This window comes from Chrysemys picta, chromosome 21 (genome assembly GCF_011386835.1).
Source record: "Chrysemys picta bellii isolate R12L10 chromosome 21, ASM1138683v2, whole genome shotgun sequence".
Classification (NCBI taxonomy): domain Eukaryota; kingdom Metazoa; phylum Chordata; order Testudines; family Emydidae; genus Chrysemys; species Chrysemys picta.
In genome coordinates this window covers 10247725-10270107 of record NC_088811.1, presented here as the reverse complement: position 1 = coordinate 10270107, position 22383 = coordinate 10247725, and the positions used below count along the sequence as shown (strand labels likewise).

The following is a 22383-nucleotide window of genomic DNA, read 5'->3' as shown; positions in this document are numbered from 1 at the left end:
GGTATTGGCGGTGGCCGGTGATGTGCTCGATGTAGATGTCCCGGGACCAACGGTAATAATGTGCTACCAAAAACTGTGGTGCAAACTGGCCTACTCATTCCACCTTCCTTGATTATTCTCCTCCTGAGCTGTGTATTCCTTAAATGCTTGTGTTTAGCCTGTGACTGGATTGCACGGTGCCTGCAAGCTGCTGCCTGGTGCATTTGGTCAAAAGCGGTGCTAGTCCGTCCATCCATGCGGGCCCCTAAACAGGAATCTTTTGAGGGCTCCCCCGCTTTATCCAGGACTAATTGCATTATTTCCACAAACCAAAAAAATGGACCAACAGGACACACACGAATGCCCTTGTTCAAAAGCCCACGCTCAATGAGATGAATGGTATTTGGGTGGAACAGTAAAGCGGGGGCCCCTGGAGCAACGCGGCGGGGTCTATGCAACTGCTCACTCTGCTCCTGCCTAGCGCCACCGCAGCGCCGGGTGGAGAGCGCAGGGCCTGCACCCCGCGATGGGATTTTCCATGACTAAAAGCCCAGCCAGGGCCAGCCCGGCACGTAGCGCACGCGCCTAAGGGCCGGGGCTGGCGCGAGCCCCCGCGCGGCCAATCAGAGACGGGCGAGTGGGCAGGGCCAGCCAATGCGGAGCCGGGCTGGCAGCTCCTAATCTGCATGGGATGGACTATAGCCCAGCGCGAGCCGGCCGCATTTTCCCCAGTTGCCTTAGAACGCGAGCTGAGCGTGACTCTCCTCCTTCTTCTCCGCTGCTAGCGCCACTGCGGCTCAGGTAAGCGGGGTGGCCTGGCTGCACCCCCCCATCCCCGGCGGGGGCGCATCGAGCGAGAGGGGGGGACCTGGCTGCAGCCCCCCCATCCCCGGGCGGGGGCGCATCGAGCGAGAGGGGGGCAGCCTGGCTGCAGCCCCCCCATCCCCGGGCGGGGGCGCATCGACGAGGGGGGATAGCCTGGCTGCACCCCCCATCCCCGGGCGGGGGCGCATCAAGCGGCCTGGCTGTACCCCCATCCCCGGGCGGGGGTGCATCGAGTGAGAGGGGGGACCTGGCTGCACCCCCCCCATCCCCGGGCGGGGGTGCCTTGAGCGAGGGGGCGGCCCTTTGTAAGGGAGCGGCGTGCGTGGGGGCGGATGCCCGTAGGCCGGGGGGTGTCGCGGGGGGGATGCTGCTGCCCCCTGGTCTCCCTCCATCTCAACAGGCTGCGCTGGCCAGGGGACGGGGTGCGTGGCACCAACAGGGGCTGTGTCGCCCAGTGGGGGTGTGAAAGAGAATATCTCTTCCCCCCCCCCCCAAAAAAAAACTCCACCCAGGGTGCGGCAGAGCCGGCCCGTGCACAGCCAGGGTGCATCGGGGGGGGATGCACAGCCGGCACCGCCTGTTAAATGCTGCCGGCTCCGGGCGCCGCATTGGTGCCCATGGCAGAGGCCTTGCTCGCCGCGGCGCTGCTGCAACCGCTTCCTCCGGCTCCTCGGCTCGGCTCCCCCCGCCCCGCCGCTCGCGGCCTCCTGCGGCCTGGAGCCGTCTGCGCCTGCAAAAGGACGGGCGGCTCCGCTGCCGGGGCACCAGCCTCCTTACAGCCCCCGCCTGAGTCTGCTGTCAGCCCCGCGGGTACCTTCTGGTCGGGGAAATTAACTCCACCCCAGTGACTCGGGTAAGAGGCGGGATGGGCAGAAATGGTCCGTTCTCTCTTTCAAACGGGATCCTTGCTGCTCCGTTTTGCAGGGCCCTAGAGGCTACACGCGTGCCACTGCCCTGCCCTGGTTTCCCCATTTGTGCATGTTAAACCCCCTGATCCCCCACAAGGCACTGGATTCGATCCCCAGTTATCAGATTTTGTGTGTACTTTGCTCTGGGCTAATCTGAGGGATCTCTTGCTGGGGGGGGGGCAGTGAAACTGACCAGTTTACAAATAAATATTCCCTGGGTAAGAGATTTCCCTCTTCTTCTTTGCACCTTCCACCCCTTGCTGCATCTTTCTCTTGTCCACCACCACCCCGCCCAAAAAACCCCCCCCAACTTCACTTGGTTGTGTGGGTTTTATTAACAGACAGTGTCTCCAGACAAATGTTCAAAGCCACGTGGAGCCCAGGGAAAGCCAGTACTGCTGAAATATTAGGATTAAGCAGCTGGCATAGCAGCAGCTTTCCTGCCTCACATACCAAGTCCCCTTCAGCGCAGGTTTACGTTGCAGGAAGATGTATTGATTTACAAGGCCTGTAGGCCCCTGGGCCATGCTGATCCTTGCAGGACTCTTGCAGGCCAATCAGCCTGTGGTCTCACAGTGGGAATGGTGCCTTTTTCAAACTGCTTCTTATGACTCACAAGAGTATTCTAATCAGTGCTTACCTATTACTCCCTTTTTTCGTGATGCTTCTAATACTTTTAGTAGGAGTGTTACTGAGGAAGGTGAGTCACAATGCAAAGGAGTGGTTTCTTAGTTCAGTAACCGTTTGTTAAGATGATGGGTACAAACTAGTGAGTATTTTGCAGCAGGCTTTAATTATTAACAGCGACTGTGTCGTATGTTACAGCATTGAACCTTTCCCTCTTTTGTAACAGTAGCTGTCCTTCAGCTCTGCTTTTCAAATATTTAATTTATTTCTAGATCACCATTCTTGACCAACGTACGTTCCCAGATGGACCGTTGGTCTAACGCAGTATGGCCAGTCTTATGTTTTTATGAAATCCTAACAGTGAAAATAATTAAATGTTGCTTTATCTGTAGAACAGTTCTGCAAGAAAGGTGGCTGCCTAATACTTGCCAGGGGTTACCACAGTCTTCATCTGAGTGTGAAAACTAGTAGTGGAAAATCTCCTTTTGACTTTCATGGGGTTTGTGCAGATGGTCAGGAGAAGTTTTTAGTCATCCAGACTTCAGAGATTTCTTTCCGTTACTTAACATGCTGAGTCACAGGGCAGGCATATGGGTTTTGAGCTGTACGGGAAGTACTGATATTTCACTTCCAAAACCACGAATTGAGGCCGTTCAGTCCTTGATCTCCATTTTATTAAAAAACTGATTCTGAGTAGTCTGTTATTTCCTGACTTCCTGCCTTCCCTGCTATGATAGATGCCAAGCAGCATTCTTATAGTTGCATCACAGTTAGGGCATAGGGATGAATGAGGAATACATGGGATGGAATCTGACGGTACCCTTGTTGAAGTCTTCCTTGGTGACCCATACCTATCCTCTCTGGAATGCTAAAGAGTGGAAGTAATAGGTCAGAGCCTAATCTTACTGGAACTGTTCATAATTGGATGTGATGTTGTCGGTCTTATCCAGAGAGGAAGATAAGGTTGGGGAGCCTTGTGAGTCTGCAGAAGTCCCCAGGATATGCTTTTCAGCACCAAATGGAACTTGCAGCAAATAGCGTGCAACCCTCATTCTGTACAGTTGCATCTTCAGTGGCAAGGCATGCGAGGTTCTGCAGTGGGTACCCCCATGATTTGGATTACATAGCCTTTTATATGCATCTGCAAAGGCTGTCCGTTACCTTTAGGCTGATTTCACTGCCAAAAAAAGGGAGTTTTTACAGCAAGATAGTGAACTCCAGTGAGGTATCTTGCTGTAATCGCCTAGTGGAGGTGAGAGACGGTGTTTTATTTTTAATCTCTATGTAAGTAGTTAAGGTCATCTTGCTGTAAAAACACCACCTTTGAAGAGCTGGCCCAATAATCTCTCTCTCAATCAGTGTAATCATATAGTTAAAGTACACCAGGCATTCATATAATACTTTAGGTTTGTTGTCCCCATATACAGTATGGGGTGAGGGATAGAGGGATTTGGTTTGTCAGTGGGATTAGAATTTGGGACTCCTTAATTTCCAGATGCTAGACCACACCTCTCTAAATGGGTGCAGGTATCCCCTCATCTTAAAGGGGACCACTGACTGAGTCGATCACAGAAATAAGTGGGGGAATATATGTAACTTGAAAATCACTTATAAAACAGCCACTCCACAGGTTTGACTCATTTCTGGTTAGTTCTGTCATGAAGCATTGGAGGCTTGGAATGGTAAATGTGAGCTTACTTTAAATAAATAAATTAAATATTAAATTATTGGAGATATCCTATCTCCTAGAGCTAGAAGGGACCTTGAAAGGTCATAGAGTCCAGCCCCCTGCCTTCACTAGCAGGACCAAGTACTGATTTTGCCCCAGATCCCTAAGTGGCCCCCTCAAGGATTGAACTCACAAACCTGGGTTTAGCAGGCCAATGCTCAAACCACTGAGCTATCCCTCCCCCCCCCCATTCTGCTTTCCAGAATGCTCTCTCAGGGGAGGCTTCCTGTTTTTGCAGCCCTGTCTCCTCACTTATGTAACCAATGAAATGAACAGAAGCAGACCGAAGCACAGCTGTGACATGCTCATGCTTGTTCTCCTTTTTCCCTCTATAGCTGTGGTTGATTGAATCATGGTTGTCCAAGCAGGCAGTTCATGGAAGCAAATGATTTATGCTGAACTCATGATGAGTTAGACTGTATCTTGTAGACAGATGCTGTTTCCTACCAACCATCCCTGGGCAAAATGACTCTTTGAAGACAGGAGTGAAGAGGCTCGACAAGGGTTAAAATAAAACTGCTTTGGTGCAGGCCTGAAATACTGCAGTGCTGTAAACGGAGTATAGCTGCTAAGGAAGGGGAGGGACTTCTGGGGAGGTCACTTCTCAAGGACATTTGAGTAATAGAGCAATATTAATGCCTGGTTATCATTGCAACTGTGGGGAATGAGTATTTCCTGGGGTAGCATGTCTCCTTTTTTTTAAAAGGGAACAGTTTATATGTTATGCAACTAGATTTCCCTGTAAACTGGCATATCCTGCCAAGGGTGGGGCATCTGATCTGATGCGTTCTGATCAAGATGCAGCCCTGAAAATGAAAGTAAGAGGCCGCGTATGCAAGAGCCTAATCAGCTTTGCATTAAAAGCAGCCTTTCTAGGATAAAGGAGGGATTCCTGCATCAAGGAAGGGCAATAATTCATGTTAGCCACTAAACAGACTTATCGAGGAGGTCTGTGCACTGGAAAACAGCAAGGAAAAGAGGGGGAATGTTAATTACCTGGATACTTGCTAGGGTGGGCTAGAGGTCAGGGTTCTAATACTCCAGGACTCTTCATACAAACCTGTTTATGAAAATTGATGTCTCAGTTTAAGGCTCTTACAATAGAGCAGAAAAATAGATTTAAAATCCTTTCATCTCCAGGTTTTCTACTACCTCACTGCCAAATGAACCAGAGAGGGCTGAAAGTTAAGGGACTAAACAAAGCTGCTGTCTTACCTTGTAGTGGGGAGAGATTAAGGACATAATTTTGGGAAGAGGGGTAGCTCCTGAAAGGAAGGCAAAATCAATCTCATACCTGTAATCACAGCATTTTTAACACCTGTCCCATGAGCCTTTTATGTCCTCTCAAAGGCAGATTCATGACCACTCCTGTATCCTGTATGACTGATTTGCTAAACAAACAAGCTTGCAATTATTTCCCTGTAATGCAATTTTTTTAATTTGACACTAAGCCCTGCTCTCTTTAAAGAAACTAACCTCACTGCTAAATCATGGCATACAGGCACTTGCATGAGTTGCTTTAAAACATTGCCGAGCTTATATAACTGCAGTAAATAATGCCTGTTCTCGAACAAATGGGCTGAGGGGAGTAGCTAATAGGAACACAGCCAGTTTGACAGTACCTCCAGTCAGTGGAGTGATAGGGAGCACAATGGACATTTGAAATTTTTGTTAACCTTGAAAATGGAAAAACATTTATTTCCCCAAAAATGATCTCCTTTGCAAAGGTTTTAGCATCACAGCTAGAGCAATGTTAGTGTTACAAAGCAGGTAGCTTAGGCCTATCATAGGCAACCACAATGAAGGAAATGACATGCCAGCATATCCTTCTTGGATGTTCACCTTGGAAATGCAGCAGAAGTAGATATGAAGGGTGTTTTCTCTGTAGTCTGCCCTAGTTAATCTGTGCTGCTGGCTTTAGCTGAGTGGCTGGGTACCAAAAAAGCATGAAATGGAGACTGATTTCAGAATGTATTATGGCTGCTCTGGTAATTGAAGTGAGAGTGGTATTTATAAAAACTGATCCTGAACCCTTGATCTGCTTAGTGAACTATTGCTCCAAGATTCACTGTAAAGACACAGTATCGCTCAGTAAGAATTTAATAGGTCCTTGACTGAAGGATCACTTCCTGCTGGGTGTGTTTTGGGTGGTGTGTTTTTACAAGGAAAAAAAGTGGATGCAGAAAACTAGATGTGAAATAAAAGTTCTCCATCTAAATGGTGGAGAACATTAACATGCTTCATATCAAATGCAGAGGAAACTAGCCATACAGTAACTTGCCCTTGACTGGAGACACAACTCATTAGTAGCTGCCTCTTTCCATTTCAGGTTTTGGTTACATCCAGCTCCCAGAATCTGCTCTTACATGTGCTAAATGGGAGCTCCTGCACTGAAGTCTCTGTCAACAAAAGTCATTTAAGCTAGTCCCTGTGTGTCAAGGTTGCTTCATTATTATCTAAGGCTGGTATCTTTTAAGGAGTCTAAGGGATTTGAGCCTGAAGGAATTGGGCATCTCACTCCCTTAGGCTCCTTGGAAAATCCGAGCCTCAATGAACAGGTTATACTACCCGAAACTCATAACTGATACCTTAGCAGAGGGAAGAGATTTGATGGTGGCTTTCTCCTGTGCCAACAGGAACTTTAATTAAAAAAAAAAAAAAAAGTGACTAGCAATATTGATGGAACTGCATACGTGACCTTTAGTGGTACTAAGGGTTCCTGTTCCATATGTCTGTCTTTCAGAATATTAAATCTTTTTCTTTTCTTTTTCTTGGCAGATACTCAAAATGTCCATACTCAAGATCTTTGCTCGTGAAATCTTTGACTCACGTGGGAACCCCACTGTGGAGGTAGACCTCTATACCAGCAAAGGTGAGTCTTGTTTCTGCCTAGGTCCCTCTACTCCTGCCACGTATCAGTATGGGCTTCCTACATCAGTCTGAAGTAGGAAGATGATTGGTACAGAACCTCACAGCCAACAATGAGTTCAGTGTTGCACACATGCTATGGTGAACTCTCCTTTCACTCTTCATGGGGCTCCTGCTTGCGGGGGGGGGGGGGTCTGAGGCTGACTTATATGGGAGGATATTTAGAGGAGAGGGATGCAAACAAACTAGGATAGCAGCCAAAACATCTGTGAAAAGTGGTGCTTTAAAGCCCTATATATTTCAGTCTGCTCTGTCTCCTAGGATGGATGAGATAATTAAATGGGAAAAGCTGAAATTTCCAGGCTTGCCATATTGTGATAGAAAGGAACACATCTCAGTCCAGTATTTTTCTGCCAAGGGAAGTCTCCTATCTTTAGCTATTGGTCTTGGTGGCTTTGTTAGAAACGTGATGTACACCAGCATGATTTAAACAGCAAATTACTTTACCAATAGTGGTCAGCTTGAGTCAGGCTTCATGAATAATAGGGGATAAATTCATCTCTAGTGCAGCTCCAGGGAGGAACTTTAACCCCCAGATTAGGGCCAGAAACTTTTCCATTGAAGCCGCACTGAGGCATTGGAGAACCATACAAATCTTACATGACCTGTCACTACACTTGTTTTCTCTCTGGCACTCAACGTGTGCACTTCAGGGGTTCCCTCTCCCAGCCTCTTCTGCATGATCCTGTAATCATGTATTTGATGTGAGTATCTATAGCCATAGGAGTTACTGTGAAGTGCCTCATTGAGGTTCAGCTGCTGGAAGAGCTGATGAGTGGTGGAGAGAAGCTCTACTTTAAACATAACTAGTAATCTTTCAGCCTGAGAAACAAATGGCAGGTGAATGGGTCTCAGAATCTGAACGTCTCCTAAGCTAGCACTGATACGAAAGTGCAAACCCAAACTGAGAGTGAAATTCTCTATTTCCCTTCATCTAACTCTGTACTGAATACATTAAGCTGCAGAGATGACTGAAGCTACAAGAAAGATCTTTATCCTATTTTACTGTATGGATTCAGTGGCATAATTAACCTGAGCATGGACAGTGAGGAGTTTCCTTCAAATGTACTCGTGGTCATGTCTTGTGAACAGAGCTGGGACCTTCCCTCTCTGTGTAAGGCTTCCAAACCACCGATGAGTAGGAGCCCCAGGACAAGATGTATCAATAGTCCACCAGTTGGTACTTCAGTAATTCAAACCTCTAGCGTTTGCATCAATGGGGCTTTCTGCTTGAAACTAGGATAAGCTTCACTGATGGTGTAGCTGGAGCAAAATCTGAGTGTAAGCAGAGATCTTATCCCCCCACTTTAACAACTACCAGTGTCCCTTGTTCCTCTGTGCTCTCACAACTCCCACAACATTAGGCTTTGGCAAACTCCGCTCTATGCCTGTACATTCTTGCTTTCCCTCTAGAAGCTCTGCTTAATTACAGGAAGTTGTGGCTGTCTCTCATCCGCTGAAGTTAGCTCTGCTCCAGGTCCCTTGCTGCACTGCCTGCCTAATGACATCTGCCAACACACTTCCCTTTGCTGTAACTTTGTGTAGCTGTTTAAAGTGGACACAGACATGACTAGACAGCTGCTTAGCTGTAATTGTGGTTGTATATCTAACATCCTTCATCTGTTTTGGTTGCTGCAAGGCCTTTTCCCTCCACCCTTACTCATTGGGTCTTTGTTACTTATTGCTCCGTATCTTACGAGATCAGACACTTCAATTGTCCAAACCCATACGAGCGTGGCTTGGAATGAGCAATCAGAATAGCTGAAATGCACTAACCAAACAGCTTAGCTCTGTGCCTGGAAAGATGAATTCCTTCTCTTAATGACATTCCATACCAGACTTCTGCTTGAGAGAGGAAGGCTAGAGAGATCAAAGTTGGAACCTCACCCACAATAAAGACTGCATGAACTCTAGTGCTCTCAATGTTCTGTTCTGCTATCTCAAACTATCTTCCCGGTGCCCTCTTTCCCCCCACAGCCCCACTCCGAACACCTGCCTTCCCAAGAGCAAGTGATTCAACTTAGATTCCCTGCGTAGAACTAGTGGGCCAGCCCTGGCAATGGTGCTTTTTGATGGGAATTAAGTGGATTTTTTTAGTTTTGGGTTTCTTTTGGGGGGGGGGGGGCTTAGAAAATAATACCACTGTTAAGCTAGATACCTCCAACTCCTAGCTCATCTTGGAAAGGGTGGCTTAGTCAGATGACGGATGGGCTTTTCCTGACTCATGCCTTCTATATGTATGAAGGAAGCAAGCTGTCAGGCTTGATATTCAGCCCATCTGCACATTGAGCAGTCTGCGTTGGCTTATTGTGTTGCCCAAGCATGACTCGGAAGAGTAACTCTCTTCCTGATCCAGGAGAGAGACCTCAACGTGTGGCAGCATTCCCTGTGCTTGCAATACTAATAGTATTAGGTTGGGATGAAGAACAGGCAGAACCTCCCTGGACCCTGCCATGCTGAGATGGTTCTCTCTTCTCTCCTGCTGTACTCAGGTCTGTTCAGAGCTGCCGTACCTAGTGGCGCCTCCACTGGAATCTATGAGGCTCTGGAACTTCGTGACAATGACAAGACTCGCTTCCTGGGGAAAGGTAAATCCATTCTTGGCTTTGCTGCAAACACTCATTCACCAGTGCTATTGTAGTAGATAGTACGCTGGCATCTTTCTATTTCCATCCCATCCCCCTTCACCTAGCACAGGGGTAGGCAACCTATGGCGCATGTGCCGAAAGCGGCAGGCGAGCTGAGTTTCAGTGGCACTCACTGCCCGGGTCCTGGCCACCGGTCCGGGGGGCTCTGCATTTTAATTTAATTTTAAATGAAGCTTCTTAAACATTTAAAAACCTTATTTACTTTACATACAACAGTAGTTTAGTGATAGATTATAGACTTATAGAAAGAGACCTTCTAAAAACATTAAAATGTATTACTGGCACATGAAACCTTAAATCAGAGTGAATAAATGAAGACTCAGCACACCACTTCTGAAAGGTTGCCGACTCCTGACTTAGCACGTTTCATTGTTACAGGCTAACTTGCAATCCCTTAACAGCAAGTCAGTTGACCCATTGCACAGAAGTGCTCCAGTACAGTTCAAAAGTGTAATATACCCACACAGCTCCTCTTGAAAACAATGGGAGCAGCGGATGCCTATTTCCTCAGAAAATTAGCCATAATAAGAGACGGAGATGCTTGTGTTTGCCTGAATATATAGAGTTCAGTTATTTTTGTTAGCTGGTCATAGCCTACTGCATATTGTACTAGAATGCCATTTCATTACCCCACTTTGCTGCTGCACTGAATGTTGACACACCTCAGGGCGCTCGTTCTGTGCTAGATCGTAATATATTCAGGCTAATGGGCATCTAAACAACCCACCCCCAATAGCCCATTATCCTTATTTGCTGGTTAATCACAAAGATCCTTCATAAGGATGGAAGACTGCTTGTAGGGTGAGTGCTTGAAGCATGCTCTTCCCTGAACCATTTGGTAACAATTGGTGTAATGTACTGCCAGGCTTCGGAGGAAATCTATGAGAATGAGGATGATGTATGGAATCTAAAATTAAGAGCATCTGGTAGAGCAGTCCTGAGCTGAGCTCAGAAGACCTTGCATGGGAGCATTAGACTGTCTGCAGATGCTGTCCGATGTTAAATGCAACTGTTCGTGGCTGCAGTGACCTGGTTAGGGCAGAAGATCAAATTCAGTTTTCAGAGAAAGCATAGTTGCCTTTTTAAACTTACCTTTGGGAAAGGTCTGCAAAAGTACATCCGTACCCGACCACTGTGAAGGCCAATGTGCCAAGGGAACCTATCAAATAGTATAGAAAGCCTGTGCATTTAGGTCATACAGTTCTTGAGCAATTTCACATGTTTGTAATCCTAAAATATCTTGCTTCTCGGTGTATTGCTTTCAAGGTTCATCAGAGTGGCTAGGTTTAGTTCCCTTTTTCCTCTCATTGTAAATCACTAGGGAAATTGACTGGTTATATGGCAGTGTGATCAAATAACACTGAAGATATTCCCGTGACTCTTGAGGGGCTGGTATTTTTAAATGGAAAGGTTGGAGGCCTCTCAATTCTGGTCTGGCGAGATGGAACTTTTGTCCTTACTATCTCACTGCTCAGATGAAATTAACTTCAAATATGCCCAGATTACCAAAGCAGAGCTTGATCTGGGCAGGATGGTTAAGAAAAGCCTCCTAGGAAGAGTTGAAGAGCTTGTGCTGTCTAAAACTTAACAGAACAGCCTATATAGTCTTTGGAAGCAGTCCCATAAACACTTCACGCGGCTAGGAGTTTTCTTGTTCAAATAGAATTTTAAGGGCTTATCTGCTCCTGCTGCTTATTCTGCATCTGGAATCCGAGCCCTCTGCTTCATTATTTGTGTCAGGTAGGGAATAAGCAGCAGGAGCCAACAGACTCTCCAAGATACTAATAAAGAACAAAGAGGAGTGGAATGTAAGAAATACAATAGAAATATTTCCCAACAGATTGCTTTGGAAAGCCTTCTGTAAGTCATCAGTTTAATAATGCAGATTTAATCAGGCTTTGCTAGGCTTAACAGCCTTTTACCTCACCTGCTCCATGTGTTCTGAACAAAGGAACCTTTGAAGCACTTGTCTGCTCAGATCATCTTTGAGAACACTCATCACAGGGGAGGCTATCAGTGTCACTAGGCTGGTGTTGGTTGACTGGTTAATTACTATGGTCTTGGCTGATGAAGGAAAGAAGCAGAACCTACCTGGATTTGGGAGTGGATTGGTCTTCTGTCATTGTGTACTTGGCAGGCACAATAGACTCAGTGGAGTGTTTGACTGCAGGTTGAACAGCTGGGATGCGCAGTGTTATGTACAGAATTGGTGTGGCGTTGTGTTCAGAACCCCCATTTCTCTTTCATCCCTTTATTTTATTTATTTATTTAAACCCTAGGAAAATGTTGGCTGACATGCAGCATTTTGTACAGGCACCAACTGCTTCAGCAAAAGACACAGCTTTAATATCTGCACGTAGGCTCTGATGTTCAGTGTAACATTATCCACTCTTCCAACTGGGGACTCTAATGTAAAAGCAAAGTGGTTCTGCCTCAGCTAGACCTGGATTACAATGATGCTCCAATAGTCAAACAAGACAGGGTTGCAGATATTAAACACCCAGTTGTCTGTTTGTTTAAACCCTCAAAGAAAAAATCCTCCCCTCCTCTGGCACCCCACATGCACTGAGAGGAGTAGCCCTTTTCCTTAAGTGTCCGAATGGCCTCCTTATCCAGAAGTTGGCATGTTCAGCCAATAGGAACCTGAAGGGTTGCAAATTCAAGGCTGGACTCTAGAATTGAGACATTGCTGGGGGAACAATCCACCTTGATTGGCTGGAGATGCAGCAACTTGCACTACCTTGTGAACCCGCTGGCTTCTGTTCTATTGCTTAATATGCAGCATTTTGCTCAACTTTGAAACTACTGCGACACTTTCTCTGCACTCCTGTGACCTCGTCCTTCCTTCATTTGCACAGTCTGCTTTTGTGTTCTTCTGTGGGCCTTCATCTCTTCCTTTACTCTCTTGTCCATTTCACTTCTGTCAGGTGTATCCAGAGCTGTTAAATATGTTAACGAGTTCCTGGCTCCAGCATGTTGTACTCAGGTAATGGTCATGTGTGTTTATTGCAACCTGTCACTTGGACAGACTCCTCCAGTGCATGGTCTTGCAAACTAACCTTTCAGCAGGCATTCCTAGAGGATGGCTATTTCCATGATATAACTTGCCACTCACCTGAGATCACCTTCTGAAAGAACTTAGCATTGGCAGTGAAAGCTAAGGTTTGGTTAGGGGGAGAAGCTGGATGAGAGGTGATTGGGGTTGGATTTTTTTTCAAGTGATCATCTACTAATGCCTGCTTAGCCTGTGTTTGATTAGATCAGTGATTGATTTGCTTGTTCCTTCCAGGTGTCTCAAAAGCTGTTGGGCACGTCAATAAAACAATTGCACCTGCACTGATTAGCAAGGTAGGAGCATTCATTATTTAACTAACCTTATTTAATGCAAGTATGTTTTCTAGCTCTATTTTTTTTGTCCCTTTAAAAAAAAAAATCAAGGAGCTGGAGAATATCTTCTGATGTATAGCTGGCCTGTGTGTGAGTGCATGAGAACAAATTGATCTAAAATAACTCCCTTCTGAATCCAGTAACTGCTCCCATTAACGAGTGCAAATGTAACCCTAACTTAGCCAGAATAGCATCACTTGTTCTGGTCATCTGCGACTTAGTCTGGGGTAACGTTGCATGTGTTGCTGCATACAACCGTCTAAATGGTGAACTCGGTGCATATTTATTCCTAGTGTCCAGCATTCAAAATGGAAAATGTAATGGCACTTCATTCTGACAGCTATTTTGCTTTTTTTAAAAAAGCACAGGGTTTGGTTTCATATGTAGCTTCAGTCTGACTGAAGGAGTTGTCTGTATTAAAGCTATTCTGAAGTCATACTCTGAGTGTAGAGGTCTTGCTGAGCTAGGATCTCTGTACAGGCTAGAGGAGGAGCATAAACCTTCATTGGTTGCCCCTCTGCCAGGCCAGGATGAGGGCAAGGGCAGTTTCCTTCCAATGAGGCATGTTTAAGGATGTCCTTCAGAGTTCAGGAGTAAGACAGCTGGAATTCACTAGGGTTTGAGTTTCCTATTGGCTCTCTTTGATGTATCCACTCAACTTCAAGACCTACTATAATTAGCTAGAAACTGAAATTCACATACAATCACAATGCATGTCTAGCCTCTTAGCTCGGCTATTTCTTAGTTACCCTCATGCAGTTCTTCATGTCTGCCAGACATACACACTAGATATCTTCTGACCTCAAATTGGTGACCGGTTTTTGAAGCTGAAATTGGGGGGGAACCCACAGGTAGGTGACATGGGAGAAGGGGGATTGGTCTGAATTATACAGCATGGCTTTATTTCTTGGTTTCACTCTTCTTCCCTTTGCAGAACATAAATGTTGTGGAGCAAGAGAAGATTGACAAACTGATGCTGGAGATGGATGGATCAGAAAACAAGTGTAAGTGTCTTTTTGCACAACACACAGATGTACCGTTTCAGCACCAGGTTTGTCGTCCAAAGTAACTAAAGTTGCTTGGGGGGGCCAAGAGAAGTGCACTCCATCATGGTGCTGAAGTAGTTGATGGCCATCTCTAATTGAGTAAAGGGATAGCTGTTAAGAAATGAGACATCCACTTCACACATCAGTTCTGCTGCTGTGATTGTGGTACAGTGTACCTACTAGGATGTATGCTGGCAGTGCATGTGTCCATGGAGGCTTTCATGACCATTTCATGTCTAAACTATTGTAAGATATTCTGAACTTCATGCAGTCTTAGAGTGGGAGTGGAGGAAAGGGGAGTTGCAATGAGCTTACTTTGGGGCTCATGCATTTAAGAACGGTTATCACAATAGCGCTTCTGAGGAGGATTTGCATTGTCTATGTAAACATGTTTCCCTTTTGTGTTTCAGCCAAGTTCGGGGCTAATGCCATTCTGGGTGTGTCTCTGGCTGTGTGCAAAGCTGGTGCTGCTGAGAAGGGGGTCCCCCTGTATCGTCACATTGCTGACCTTGCGGGAAACCCAGAAGTCATCCTGCCAGTTCCTGTAGGTTTCCTGAGTTGAACATTTGGAAACTATATCTGCCTGGCTGGCATTTTCCTATGTGATTTAGGAGCACAAGTCTCATTGACTTTCACAGGGCCTCTTGCTTCTAACTCGTGTGTGCTTGAAAAATCCCATTCCCTATCCTTGGAAGACTGATTATTAGCACAGTACTCTGATTTGGGAGAACAGTGTATCTCTTGGCCTCAGGAATCTGAGGGTCTTCTAATGGAACCCTTCTGGATTGGAACCCTTCATTTAAAGCACAGATGAAGTAGACCTACCTATACATGGTGGTCTTCACTGTAAACTCAAGAGACACGAGTTAAGGTGCAACTCTCCCTTGATTCCTTATTCAGGGAGAGCATGCACAGGTTTCATGCAGAATGAGAATTCATTCTATGTCCAGGGTGAGGGGATGGGGTCCGAACAATCAAGTGTTTGATCCTACACCTGTGACACGGTGGGTGTGTTTCCATTGACTTCCACAGGTCCAGGATAAGAGTGGGTGTTCTGGACAGCTTGTTTGGTGGAAAGGGAAATGGGTACATCTCATTGCACTGCTTAGTTATACTGTATTGATCATGGGTGAAGCTTGAGGGGAAAGTGCAGCAGCTAACTCTGCCTCTGTTCTCCTGTGTCAAGGCTTTCAATGTGATCAATGGTGGGTCCCACGCTGGTAACAAGCTGGCCATGCAGGAGTTCATGATCCTCCCGGTTGGTGCTGAGAGCTTCAAGGAAGCCATGCGTATTGGTGCTGAGGTCTACCACAACTTGAAGAACGTCATCAAGGAGAAGTACGGAAAGGATGCCACCAATGTGGGTGACGAGGGCGGTTTTGCACCCAACATCTTGGAGAACAAAGAAGGTAGGAAGCAGAGATGGATGGAGAAACTAGAACTTTACCACCAGGTGGTGTGCAAGGCTGTGTAACTGGCTCAGCCCATCATGGACTCCAAATATGTCCGAAAAGTCTTGCTGATCTCTGGGGGAGGGATCTCTTCCTTTCTATTAACTCTTAATGGTCCCTGAAATACTCCTCCATCCCCCTTCCATTCACCCAAGAGGGGCCAGTCCAGTCCGATAGGGCTTTCCAGTGCAAAGCTGCTGTACTGAACGCTCCCTATCACTGACTCCAGAAGGCTAAATTGCCACCGGGAGACGGAGACAAACTTGGCCATGTGCGGGTAGGAACTAGTGGCCCCATTCCATGAATTCACGTGGATTAACAAGGTGGCTTAATTTTTCCATACATTTCATTTGCCGTGTAGGCTGGGTGGAGGACATCCCTGTGCCAGTTAGCGGTGTGGTTAAACTCTTCTACTTCTTATGCCGAAGGTCACTGTTGCTCAAAAGTAAATAAGTGAAGAGACTTCACTGGGGCTGGTCTGTCTCCTAATCTCCAGGGAGAAGGGACAGCTTGCGCTGTAATAGTCAGTGAGCAATAAAAGCTGCTGGGGAAGTGGAACAAAGGTGACCTCTGTTCCAATTCCTCAGTCCCTGAGACAGCACAAACCTCCAGGAAAGGGGACCTGCTTTCAAGCAACATGGAAAATACAGTCACCGAGGAGCCTACAGCAAGTGCAGTGTGTCTGCCAAGTGGGTGGCGGGGGAGCCGCCTCCGAGCCACAGGGGAACTGAACACCTCTGCAGCAGCAGAAAGCTGTTTCAGTTTTGAATGTAACTGACAGTTCTCACTGTAACCACTATGGTGCATAACTGTCCAACCTCTACATAGCAGTCCCTTCAGTGACACTGGAGATACTTGAGTAAACACCAGAGTCTCTGAATCTACAGGCAGGTTCTTCCCCTTCATGATACTGAATGGACAGTCTGTTGGCTTTATACACTGGCATTTTTTAATATGAAGCTGCTAAAAAGTACTGATCAAAGTTGTTTCTGTACACTGTCTGGCAGGTCCAGCTGCTACTTGGCTTTAAATCTGGGAGGGGTCATGGGGGGGGGGGAGGGTCATATTTCTGTTACATGGTGATCACCCAGTGCTTTGCTCTTCAGACAGCCAAGTGGTATCATGTTTTAGAGGATTCAGCAGCCATGCCTCCTGTCAGAAATAGCCTCTCATTTCCAAGGAAAAGCGGGGAAAGTGTGTAACTGGAGCCCTGACAGATCACTGGGGGAAACAGTCCTCTTCTGTCCCACTCAACATCAGGCTAAATTTACTACTTGGACTGTGTTAATGCCTTTCCCCTTACCAGCTCCGACTGTGCTTCTGCAGGAGTTGAAACTAGGCAGGATCCAGGCAGGCCAAGTCATTACTTCGTGCCTAGCTAAATTCCCCCTACAGTTGAAACTGGAAATGGTATTCATTTCTTGTCCTTTAATTGTTCGCTGATGTTGATATGGGCTGCTGCACTCCACCTCAGAGGTGGCTTCATGTCAGTGGTGGGTGAAGATTCTTAAGTATCTCTGGGATATCATAAAGATAAATGAAGTGGTAAAATGCTCCAGGAGTATCAGGTGCTCTACAGACATTGGTCAATAAGACCTTGTAACACCCCTAAAAGGCTGGTAAGGAATAATCTCATTTTACAGATGAGGAGAGGTCAGTGACTTGCCCAAAGCCCGCCCAGATAAGTCAGTAATAGAATGTGGATCATCTTGAAGCCTACAGTATGCATTTTCTACAAAAGTGTTGTTATACCTAGGAATTCATTATAACTCACTATCTAACCTTCCAGCTCTGGAGCTGCTGAAGACTGCGATCAGCAAGGCCGGCTACACTGACAAGGTGGTCATTGGGATGGATGTGGCTGCCTCAGAGTTCTATCGCGATGGAAAGTACGACCTGGACTTCAAGTCTCCCGATGACCCCAGCAGATACATCACTCCTGACCAACTGGCTGATCTGTACAAGAGCTTTATCAAGAGCTACCCATGTGAGTGGTACATGCTGCTCAGTTAACAGGCAGCCAGTAACAGATGGTTTACTCCCTGGCAGGTCTTCCTCCTCCCACCCACCCCAACACCACCACCTCTTGGTGCACGGCAAGAGGACGGAAAGGAGTAGAACTAAAGCCATTGAGTGGGGTTGGAGGGAGATTAAATACTTCATAAAAAAGCCTTTAATCTTGTGCTTTGGATTTGGTCCACAGAAGATGCAGTTTCAAAGCTGCTAATGCAAAGTCCTGAGCAGGGAGGTGTCAGGTGCATTAGTAGATGTCATAACCCTAAACATCACCTGGCTAGAATTAGCTTGAACTCTTCCGGGATGCTGAGGCTGCTAATTAAAATACCCCTTCTGCTTACCTTCTCAGTGGTGTCCGTTGAAGATCCCTTTGACCAGGATGATTGGTCAGCTTGGAAGAAGTTCACTGCCAGCGTGGGTGTTCAGGTGGTGGGTGATGACCTGACCGTGACCAATCCGAAGCGTATTGCTAAAGCTGTGGAGGAGAAATCATGCAACTGCCTGTTGCTCAAAGTGAACCAGATTGGCTCTGTGACAGAGTCCCTGCAGGCGTAAGTCACCTTACAGATACAGACCCAGACCAACTTCATAACATCAGTGTGTGGCTAAGTACTTTCCCTTCAAATACCACCTGGAGGGGGGCGGGGGGAGAGAGAGCGACCGACCTCCCTCTACCTCTACCTGTCTTCTGCCTCCTGATGGAACAGTATTCAGTGCCGTGCATGAAACATCGTAAAACATTCCCAGCCACAAGTCCCCATGGAGTGATGGGCTGGATGACAGTGTTTCCCTTCTGGGCAGTGCATCATTCCATCCTTAACACCAATATCCACATTAACTGAATGAACCTGAAGCTGGATCGTGCAGTCATTAGCCATACTTAGCACTTGGTATCCTTTGTACAAGTGGTGCAGAATCTTACACCTATTTCTCTTGCTTTAGCTGCAAGCTTGCCCAGTCCAATGGCTGGGGTGTGATGGTGAGTCACCGTTCCGGGGAGACTGAAGATACCTTCATTGCTGACCTGGTGGTTGGTCTCTGCACTGGACAGGTCAGTATCTGTACCTGGAATGGTCCCCCCCCAGTCACCTGGCTGCCTTCTTTCGGGGAATGGGAAGCCATTCTGTAGCAAGAAACAGATGATCCTAATGACCTCTGAGGCACAAGGATTTCCCTCTATTGCTCTACAGGCATTCAGCTAGTCTGTAATAGTAGCGATGGTGAAACATACTGGCGCTTTTCCTCCTCAGTAAGTGGAGATGCTGTTTCCTTGTGATGTCACTAATAAAACAAGGGAGGAATCTTTCAGCTCAATCCATGTGGGTGTGTCAGGATTTCCTGGTATTGTAACTTCCAGCAATCAAATGAATGAGTGCACTATTCACTGCTGGAATCCAACTTCCGCCCAGCTGGGTTCAGGTTAGCCGATCAGACTTCTGGTCGCTTGTGTCCTTCCACCATGCTCAACTCGATGCATTATTATTAAGGACATGATTGTTCTTACCGCCTATCATAGGAGGGGCATTTGTCTTCACGCCTTCAGCGCTTGAGAGCAGAGCTGTTTTTAACCCCAAAGTAACTAACTTCCTGACCTTTCTTTCAGATCAAGACTGGTGCCCCTTGCCGATCTGAGCGTCTAGCTAAGTACAATCAGCTCCTGAGGTGAGGATTGCTCTGGGTTGGCGTGGGGAGGAGGGGGACTAAGTCTAGCCTGCAGGCTTGCTCTAAGAACAGGGTATAACGCATCTGATGACTTGGTCTCTGCTGTGCTGTGACTCTCCAAGAGTCCAGTGGAAACAGCAGTCTCCATTGCCGTGCCAGGGCACATGCTAACGCTGGCTAAGATCTCCCTAGCTGACTGTAGGGAGACTCCAGTGGGTGCTGCCATGCCTTCTGGACTGACCAAATACCAAGGGCTAAGTGGCTCAAAGATTAGGGGGTCCCTAGCTGGCCCTTGTAGAACTTTCCATGTTGCCCCTGTGGGCTTATAAACATAGGTGGTGTAGCCACAGCTTGGTCCCTCTATCCAAATGAAGAAGCCCTTATCTCATGACCTGTGGCAACCCTAGTTCTGTGAAATGCTACCACCTTCTAGCCCAGAAAACGTGAATACTCCGCCAACGTCTGTGCTTATGCTATGCCTTGACAGCAACTTTAGGCAGTGCCTGATGCTCGCTGTGTTGGCTGCCCTTGGTATGGGCAGCACTGCACTTAAACACTGAATACACCATGGGGAGATCATAGGTAGGATGTATCCTGCAATACCAGACAGTTGCTTGGCATGAGGTGTAGACGTTAGCGGTTCATGTGAAGGTCAGCAGAATAAGTCTTGTTCCTGGCTGGGTGGGGTGCAGCATGCAATGCATGTGGTCAGCTACTAAGCAGACTCTTGACTCTCCCATGCGTATGACATGAAGGAAAATACTGTCTCTCGCCAAGGTGCTTGTGCCCCACAAAAGACGACAAGCCCAAATTCAGCTGCATATGTGGAAGCAGCAGAGGATCAGTGGCACAGTCCAATGCACGCTAGCTTGTGTTGGCTGCTGAACTTTGGTTTTATGGCAGAAATGTCAACGCTACAGGGAGGGTTTCAAGCATGTGTGGTGAGATCACTGTCCTCTACATTACTACTCTTGGGTGGGTTTTGCTCCATCTGTGTTGTCATTGCCAGTCCAGTCAAGCAGTCATACAAATAGATGTACCATGTTATGTGCTTACACTCCTTTCTTTTTTTTGTCCCCCCCCCTCCCCCCACCCCCTATTTCCTAAACAGAATTGAGGAGGAGCTCGGAAGCAAGGCCCGCTTTGCTGGCAGGAACTTCAGGAACCCCCGTATCAACTAAGCTGTGTGGGTCAGACAGCCCCTGTTCTGGTTTAAAGCACTAGTCACCTGATTAGATCATTATTTACCTGTATTAGAAAGAAGGGCAGCTGAAGGAACAAGACCAGTTTGCAGGGCCTCTCACCCTAGACTGTATTTCACCTAGTGTTCCCCAGCTCTACCTGTTGCTCTTAAGCGCTTTGCTGCTTTTGTAGAACAGTCCCTCTGGGGGGTTTGTGTATTAAAAAATTGGAACCATGTTTTAAGTCGCCACTTTGACCTTGTTGACTGTGGGCATAAACATACTTCCCCCTGTTTGTGTGTGGCGCTGTGTAACTTGCAGTGCAGCCTGAGGTTCCTGCAAACAGAAATAGTAGTGTTGTTATGTGAGGCAAATAAAAGCATCAAACAACCCAGCAGTGAGTGTTGCCTGGAGTTATTCCATGGGACGTCGCACTGGCATGCACCCCTTCCCTGTCCCCAGTCTCTCCTCTTGCAGATCCTGGCTAGTGGCATGCTTGGTGTTTGTTTGTCCCCACAAAAAGCTGCTGCTTAGCTGCCTTTGCCCTTCACGTCGATTTTTCTAGGGATGTGCCATGCTGCTGCTGAGAGTTCACTTAGCCAAGTTAGCCCCTCTTGAAAATAGAGCTCACTCATGAGGAGAAAGCTTTGGGGCATTCTCTGAACTCTTGCCGCCGCCTCATCTCTCACCGTGCACGTTCTTGCTCTCCCATCCTTGACAGCTGATACAAGAATTACACTCACTTGTTTACTTTCAGCATTCAGTGCAAACTGCTTACATGCCCAAAGGTCAATAAGGCTTCATATGCCGAAGCCTCTTCAGTGCCTCTATTTTGTTTCGCATTTGGGTGCTGTAGATGTAGGGAGTTGGAGAGAGCAGAGTGAGCTTTAAGCAGAAACACAGATGCAGCTTTGGTCCGGTGCATCTAACTTGTATAGTCCACAATGGTCCCTGGTAATGTGGCCATAAGTCCTCATGTGCCACCTTCCTTCAGCTAGCTTGATAACTATAAGGATCACTTTTCAGGACTAGCCATGTAATAGTAGTTGCTTGGTCCTTTTTCCCCAATGTCTCCTAGCACTGATGCAAGGCATTACTTCCCTAGCTCATAGGGCTCCCTTCCCACCAATCCGTGTAGTTTCTCATCTTCTTGCAAGGGAGAGTGTTTGGTAAATATTTGTTTAAACTCTCAAGCCCCTGTAGTTTTCTGCACAGGGTGACTTGGCCTTCTTGACACTGAGAAGACATGATGGCAGTATTAGCAAAATGTGTTTGCTTTATCTTCCTGGCAGGACATTTATTGCTGGGAGGAAAAGGGGTTTGATTTCCTTCTTCCCAGGTTTAGCAAGTGAAAACTAGATGCTTTAATCCTCTGTGGCTGGTTCTGCACAGTGCCCTCAGAGCAGGATTTTGCAATGTTATTCAACCTCCCAGCAGACTGCAAAAACACACCAGGTGGTACAGGAAGGAGGGGGGGATTGCTCTGAGCAATTTTTGTTTTTCTTAATGGCTGGCTTGCAGGGGGGAGATAAATCTCCTTACCAATTCTCTTTAATGACTGTTTTACTAGTCTCAATTTCAGCACATTAAAATACCTATTACTGAAAACTGTTTGTCACTTTCTCTGCATGAGTAATGCCCCCTTGTGAACATCGTGGTGTATTGCTGCCACAAGTGGGGTTTTTTTAAACAATTACCTGATTTCCCTCTTAAGATGCAGGTGTATTTAGACCTTTAAATTAGCCACGTATGATAGGAATGACATCACTTAAACAGATGCAGCTTTATTTTAAAGTAAACGCTTACCTAAAAAGCTGGATGTTTAAGAATCTCTTCACTGTTTGTTTCAGCAGTAGCCTTCTGAAATCAAATATTTTTAAGAGCCAGAATATTAGCATTACCCTATATAATCAGTAAGTGACAAATAGGCCTGGCTGCAGGCATGCATCATTTAGTCTCATCCACACTCATCTGCAGCAATGAATCTGTTGGAGCC

General features: G+C 46.7%; 1 protein-coding gene across 2 annotated transcripts; it reads left to right on the top strand.

The window, feature by feature from the left end:
• Positions 1-469: 469 nt before the first annotated feature.
• On the top strand, positions 470-20781 carry ENO1 (enolase 1). 2 transcript variants are annotated; one of them, XM_005292875.5, is made up of 12 exons: positions 470-780; positions 6847-6940; positions 9489-9584; positions 12934-12992; positions 13966-14035; positions 14488-14621; positions 15264-15486; positions 17318-17515; positions 17894-18095; positions 18487-18595; positions 19148-19206; positions 20318-20781. In XM_005292875.5, the coding sequence occupies exons 2-12, from the start codon at positions 6856-6858 to the stop codon at positions 20385-20387; spliced, it is 1305 nt and encodes a 434-aa protein (XP_005292932.1). In that variant the 5' UTR covers positions 470-780; positions 6847-6855; the 3' UTR covers positions 20388-20781. The 2 variants fall into 2 exon arrangements, with proteins under 2 accessions (XP_005292932.1, XP_005292933.1); XM_005292876.4 differs by lacking the exon at positions 12934-12992 and adding an exon at positions 12572-12630 and having other exon boundaries at positions 641-780.
• The last annotated feature ends 1602 nt before the right edge of the window (positions 20782-22383 follow it).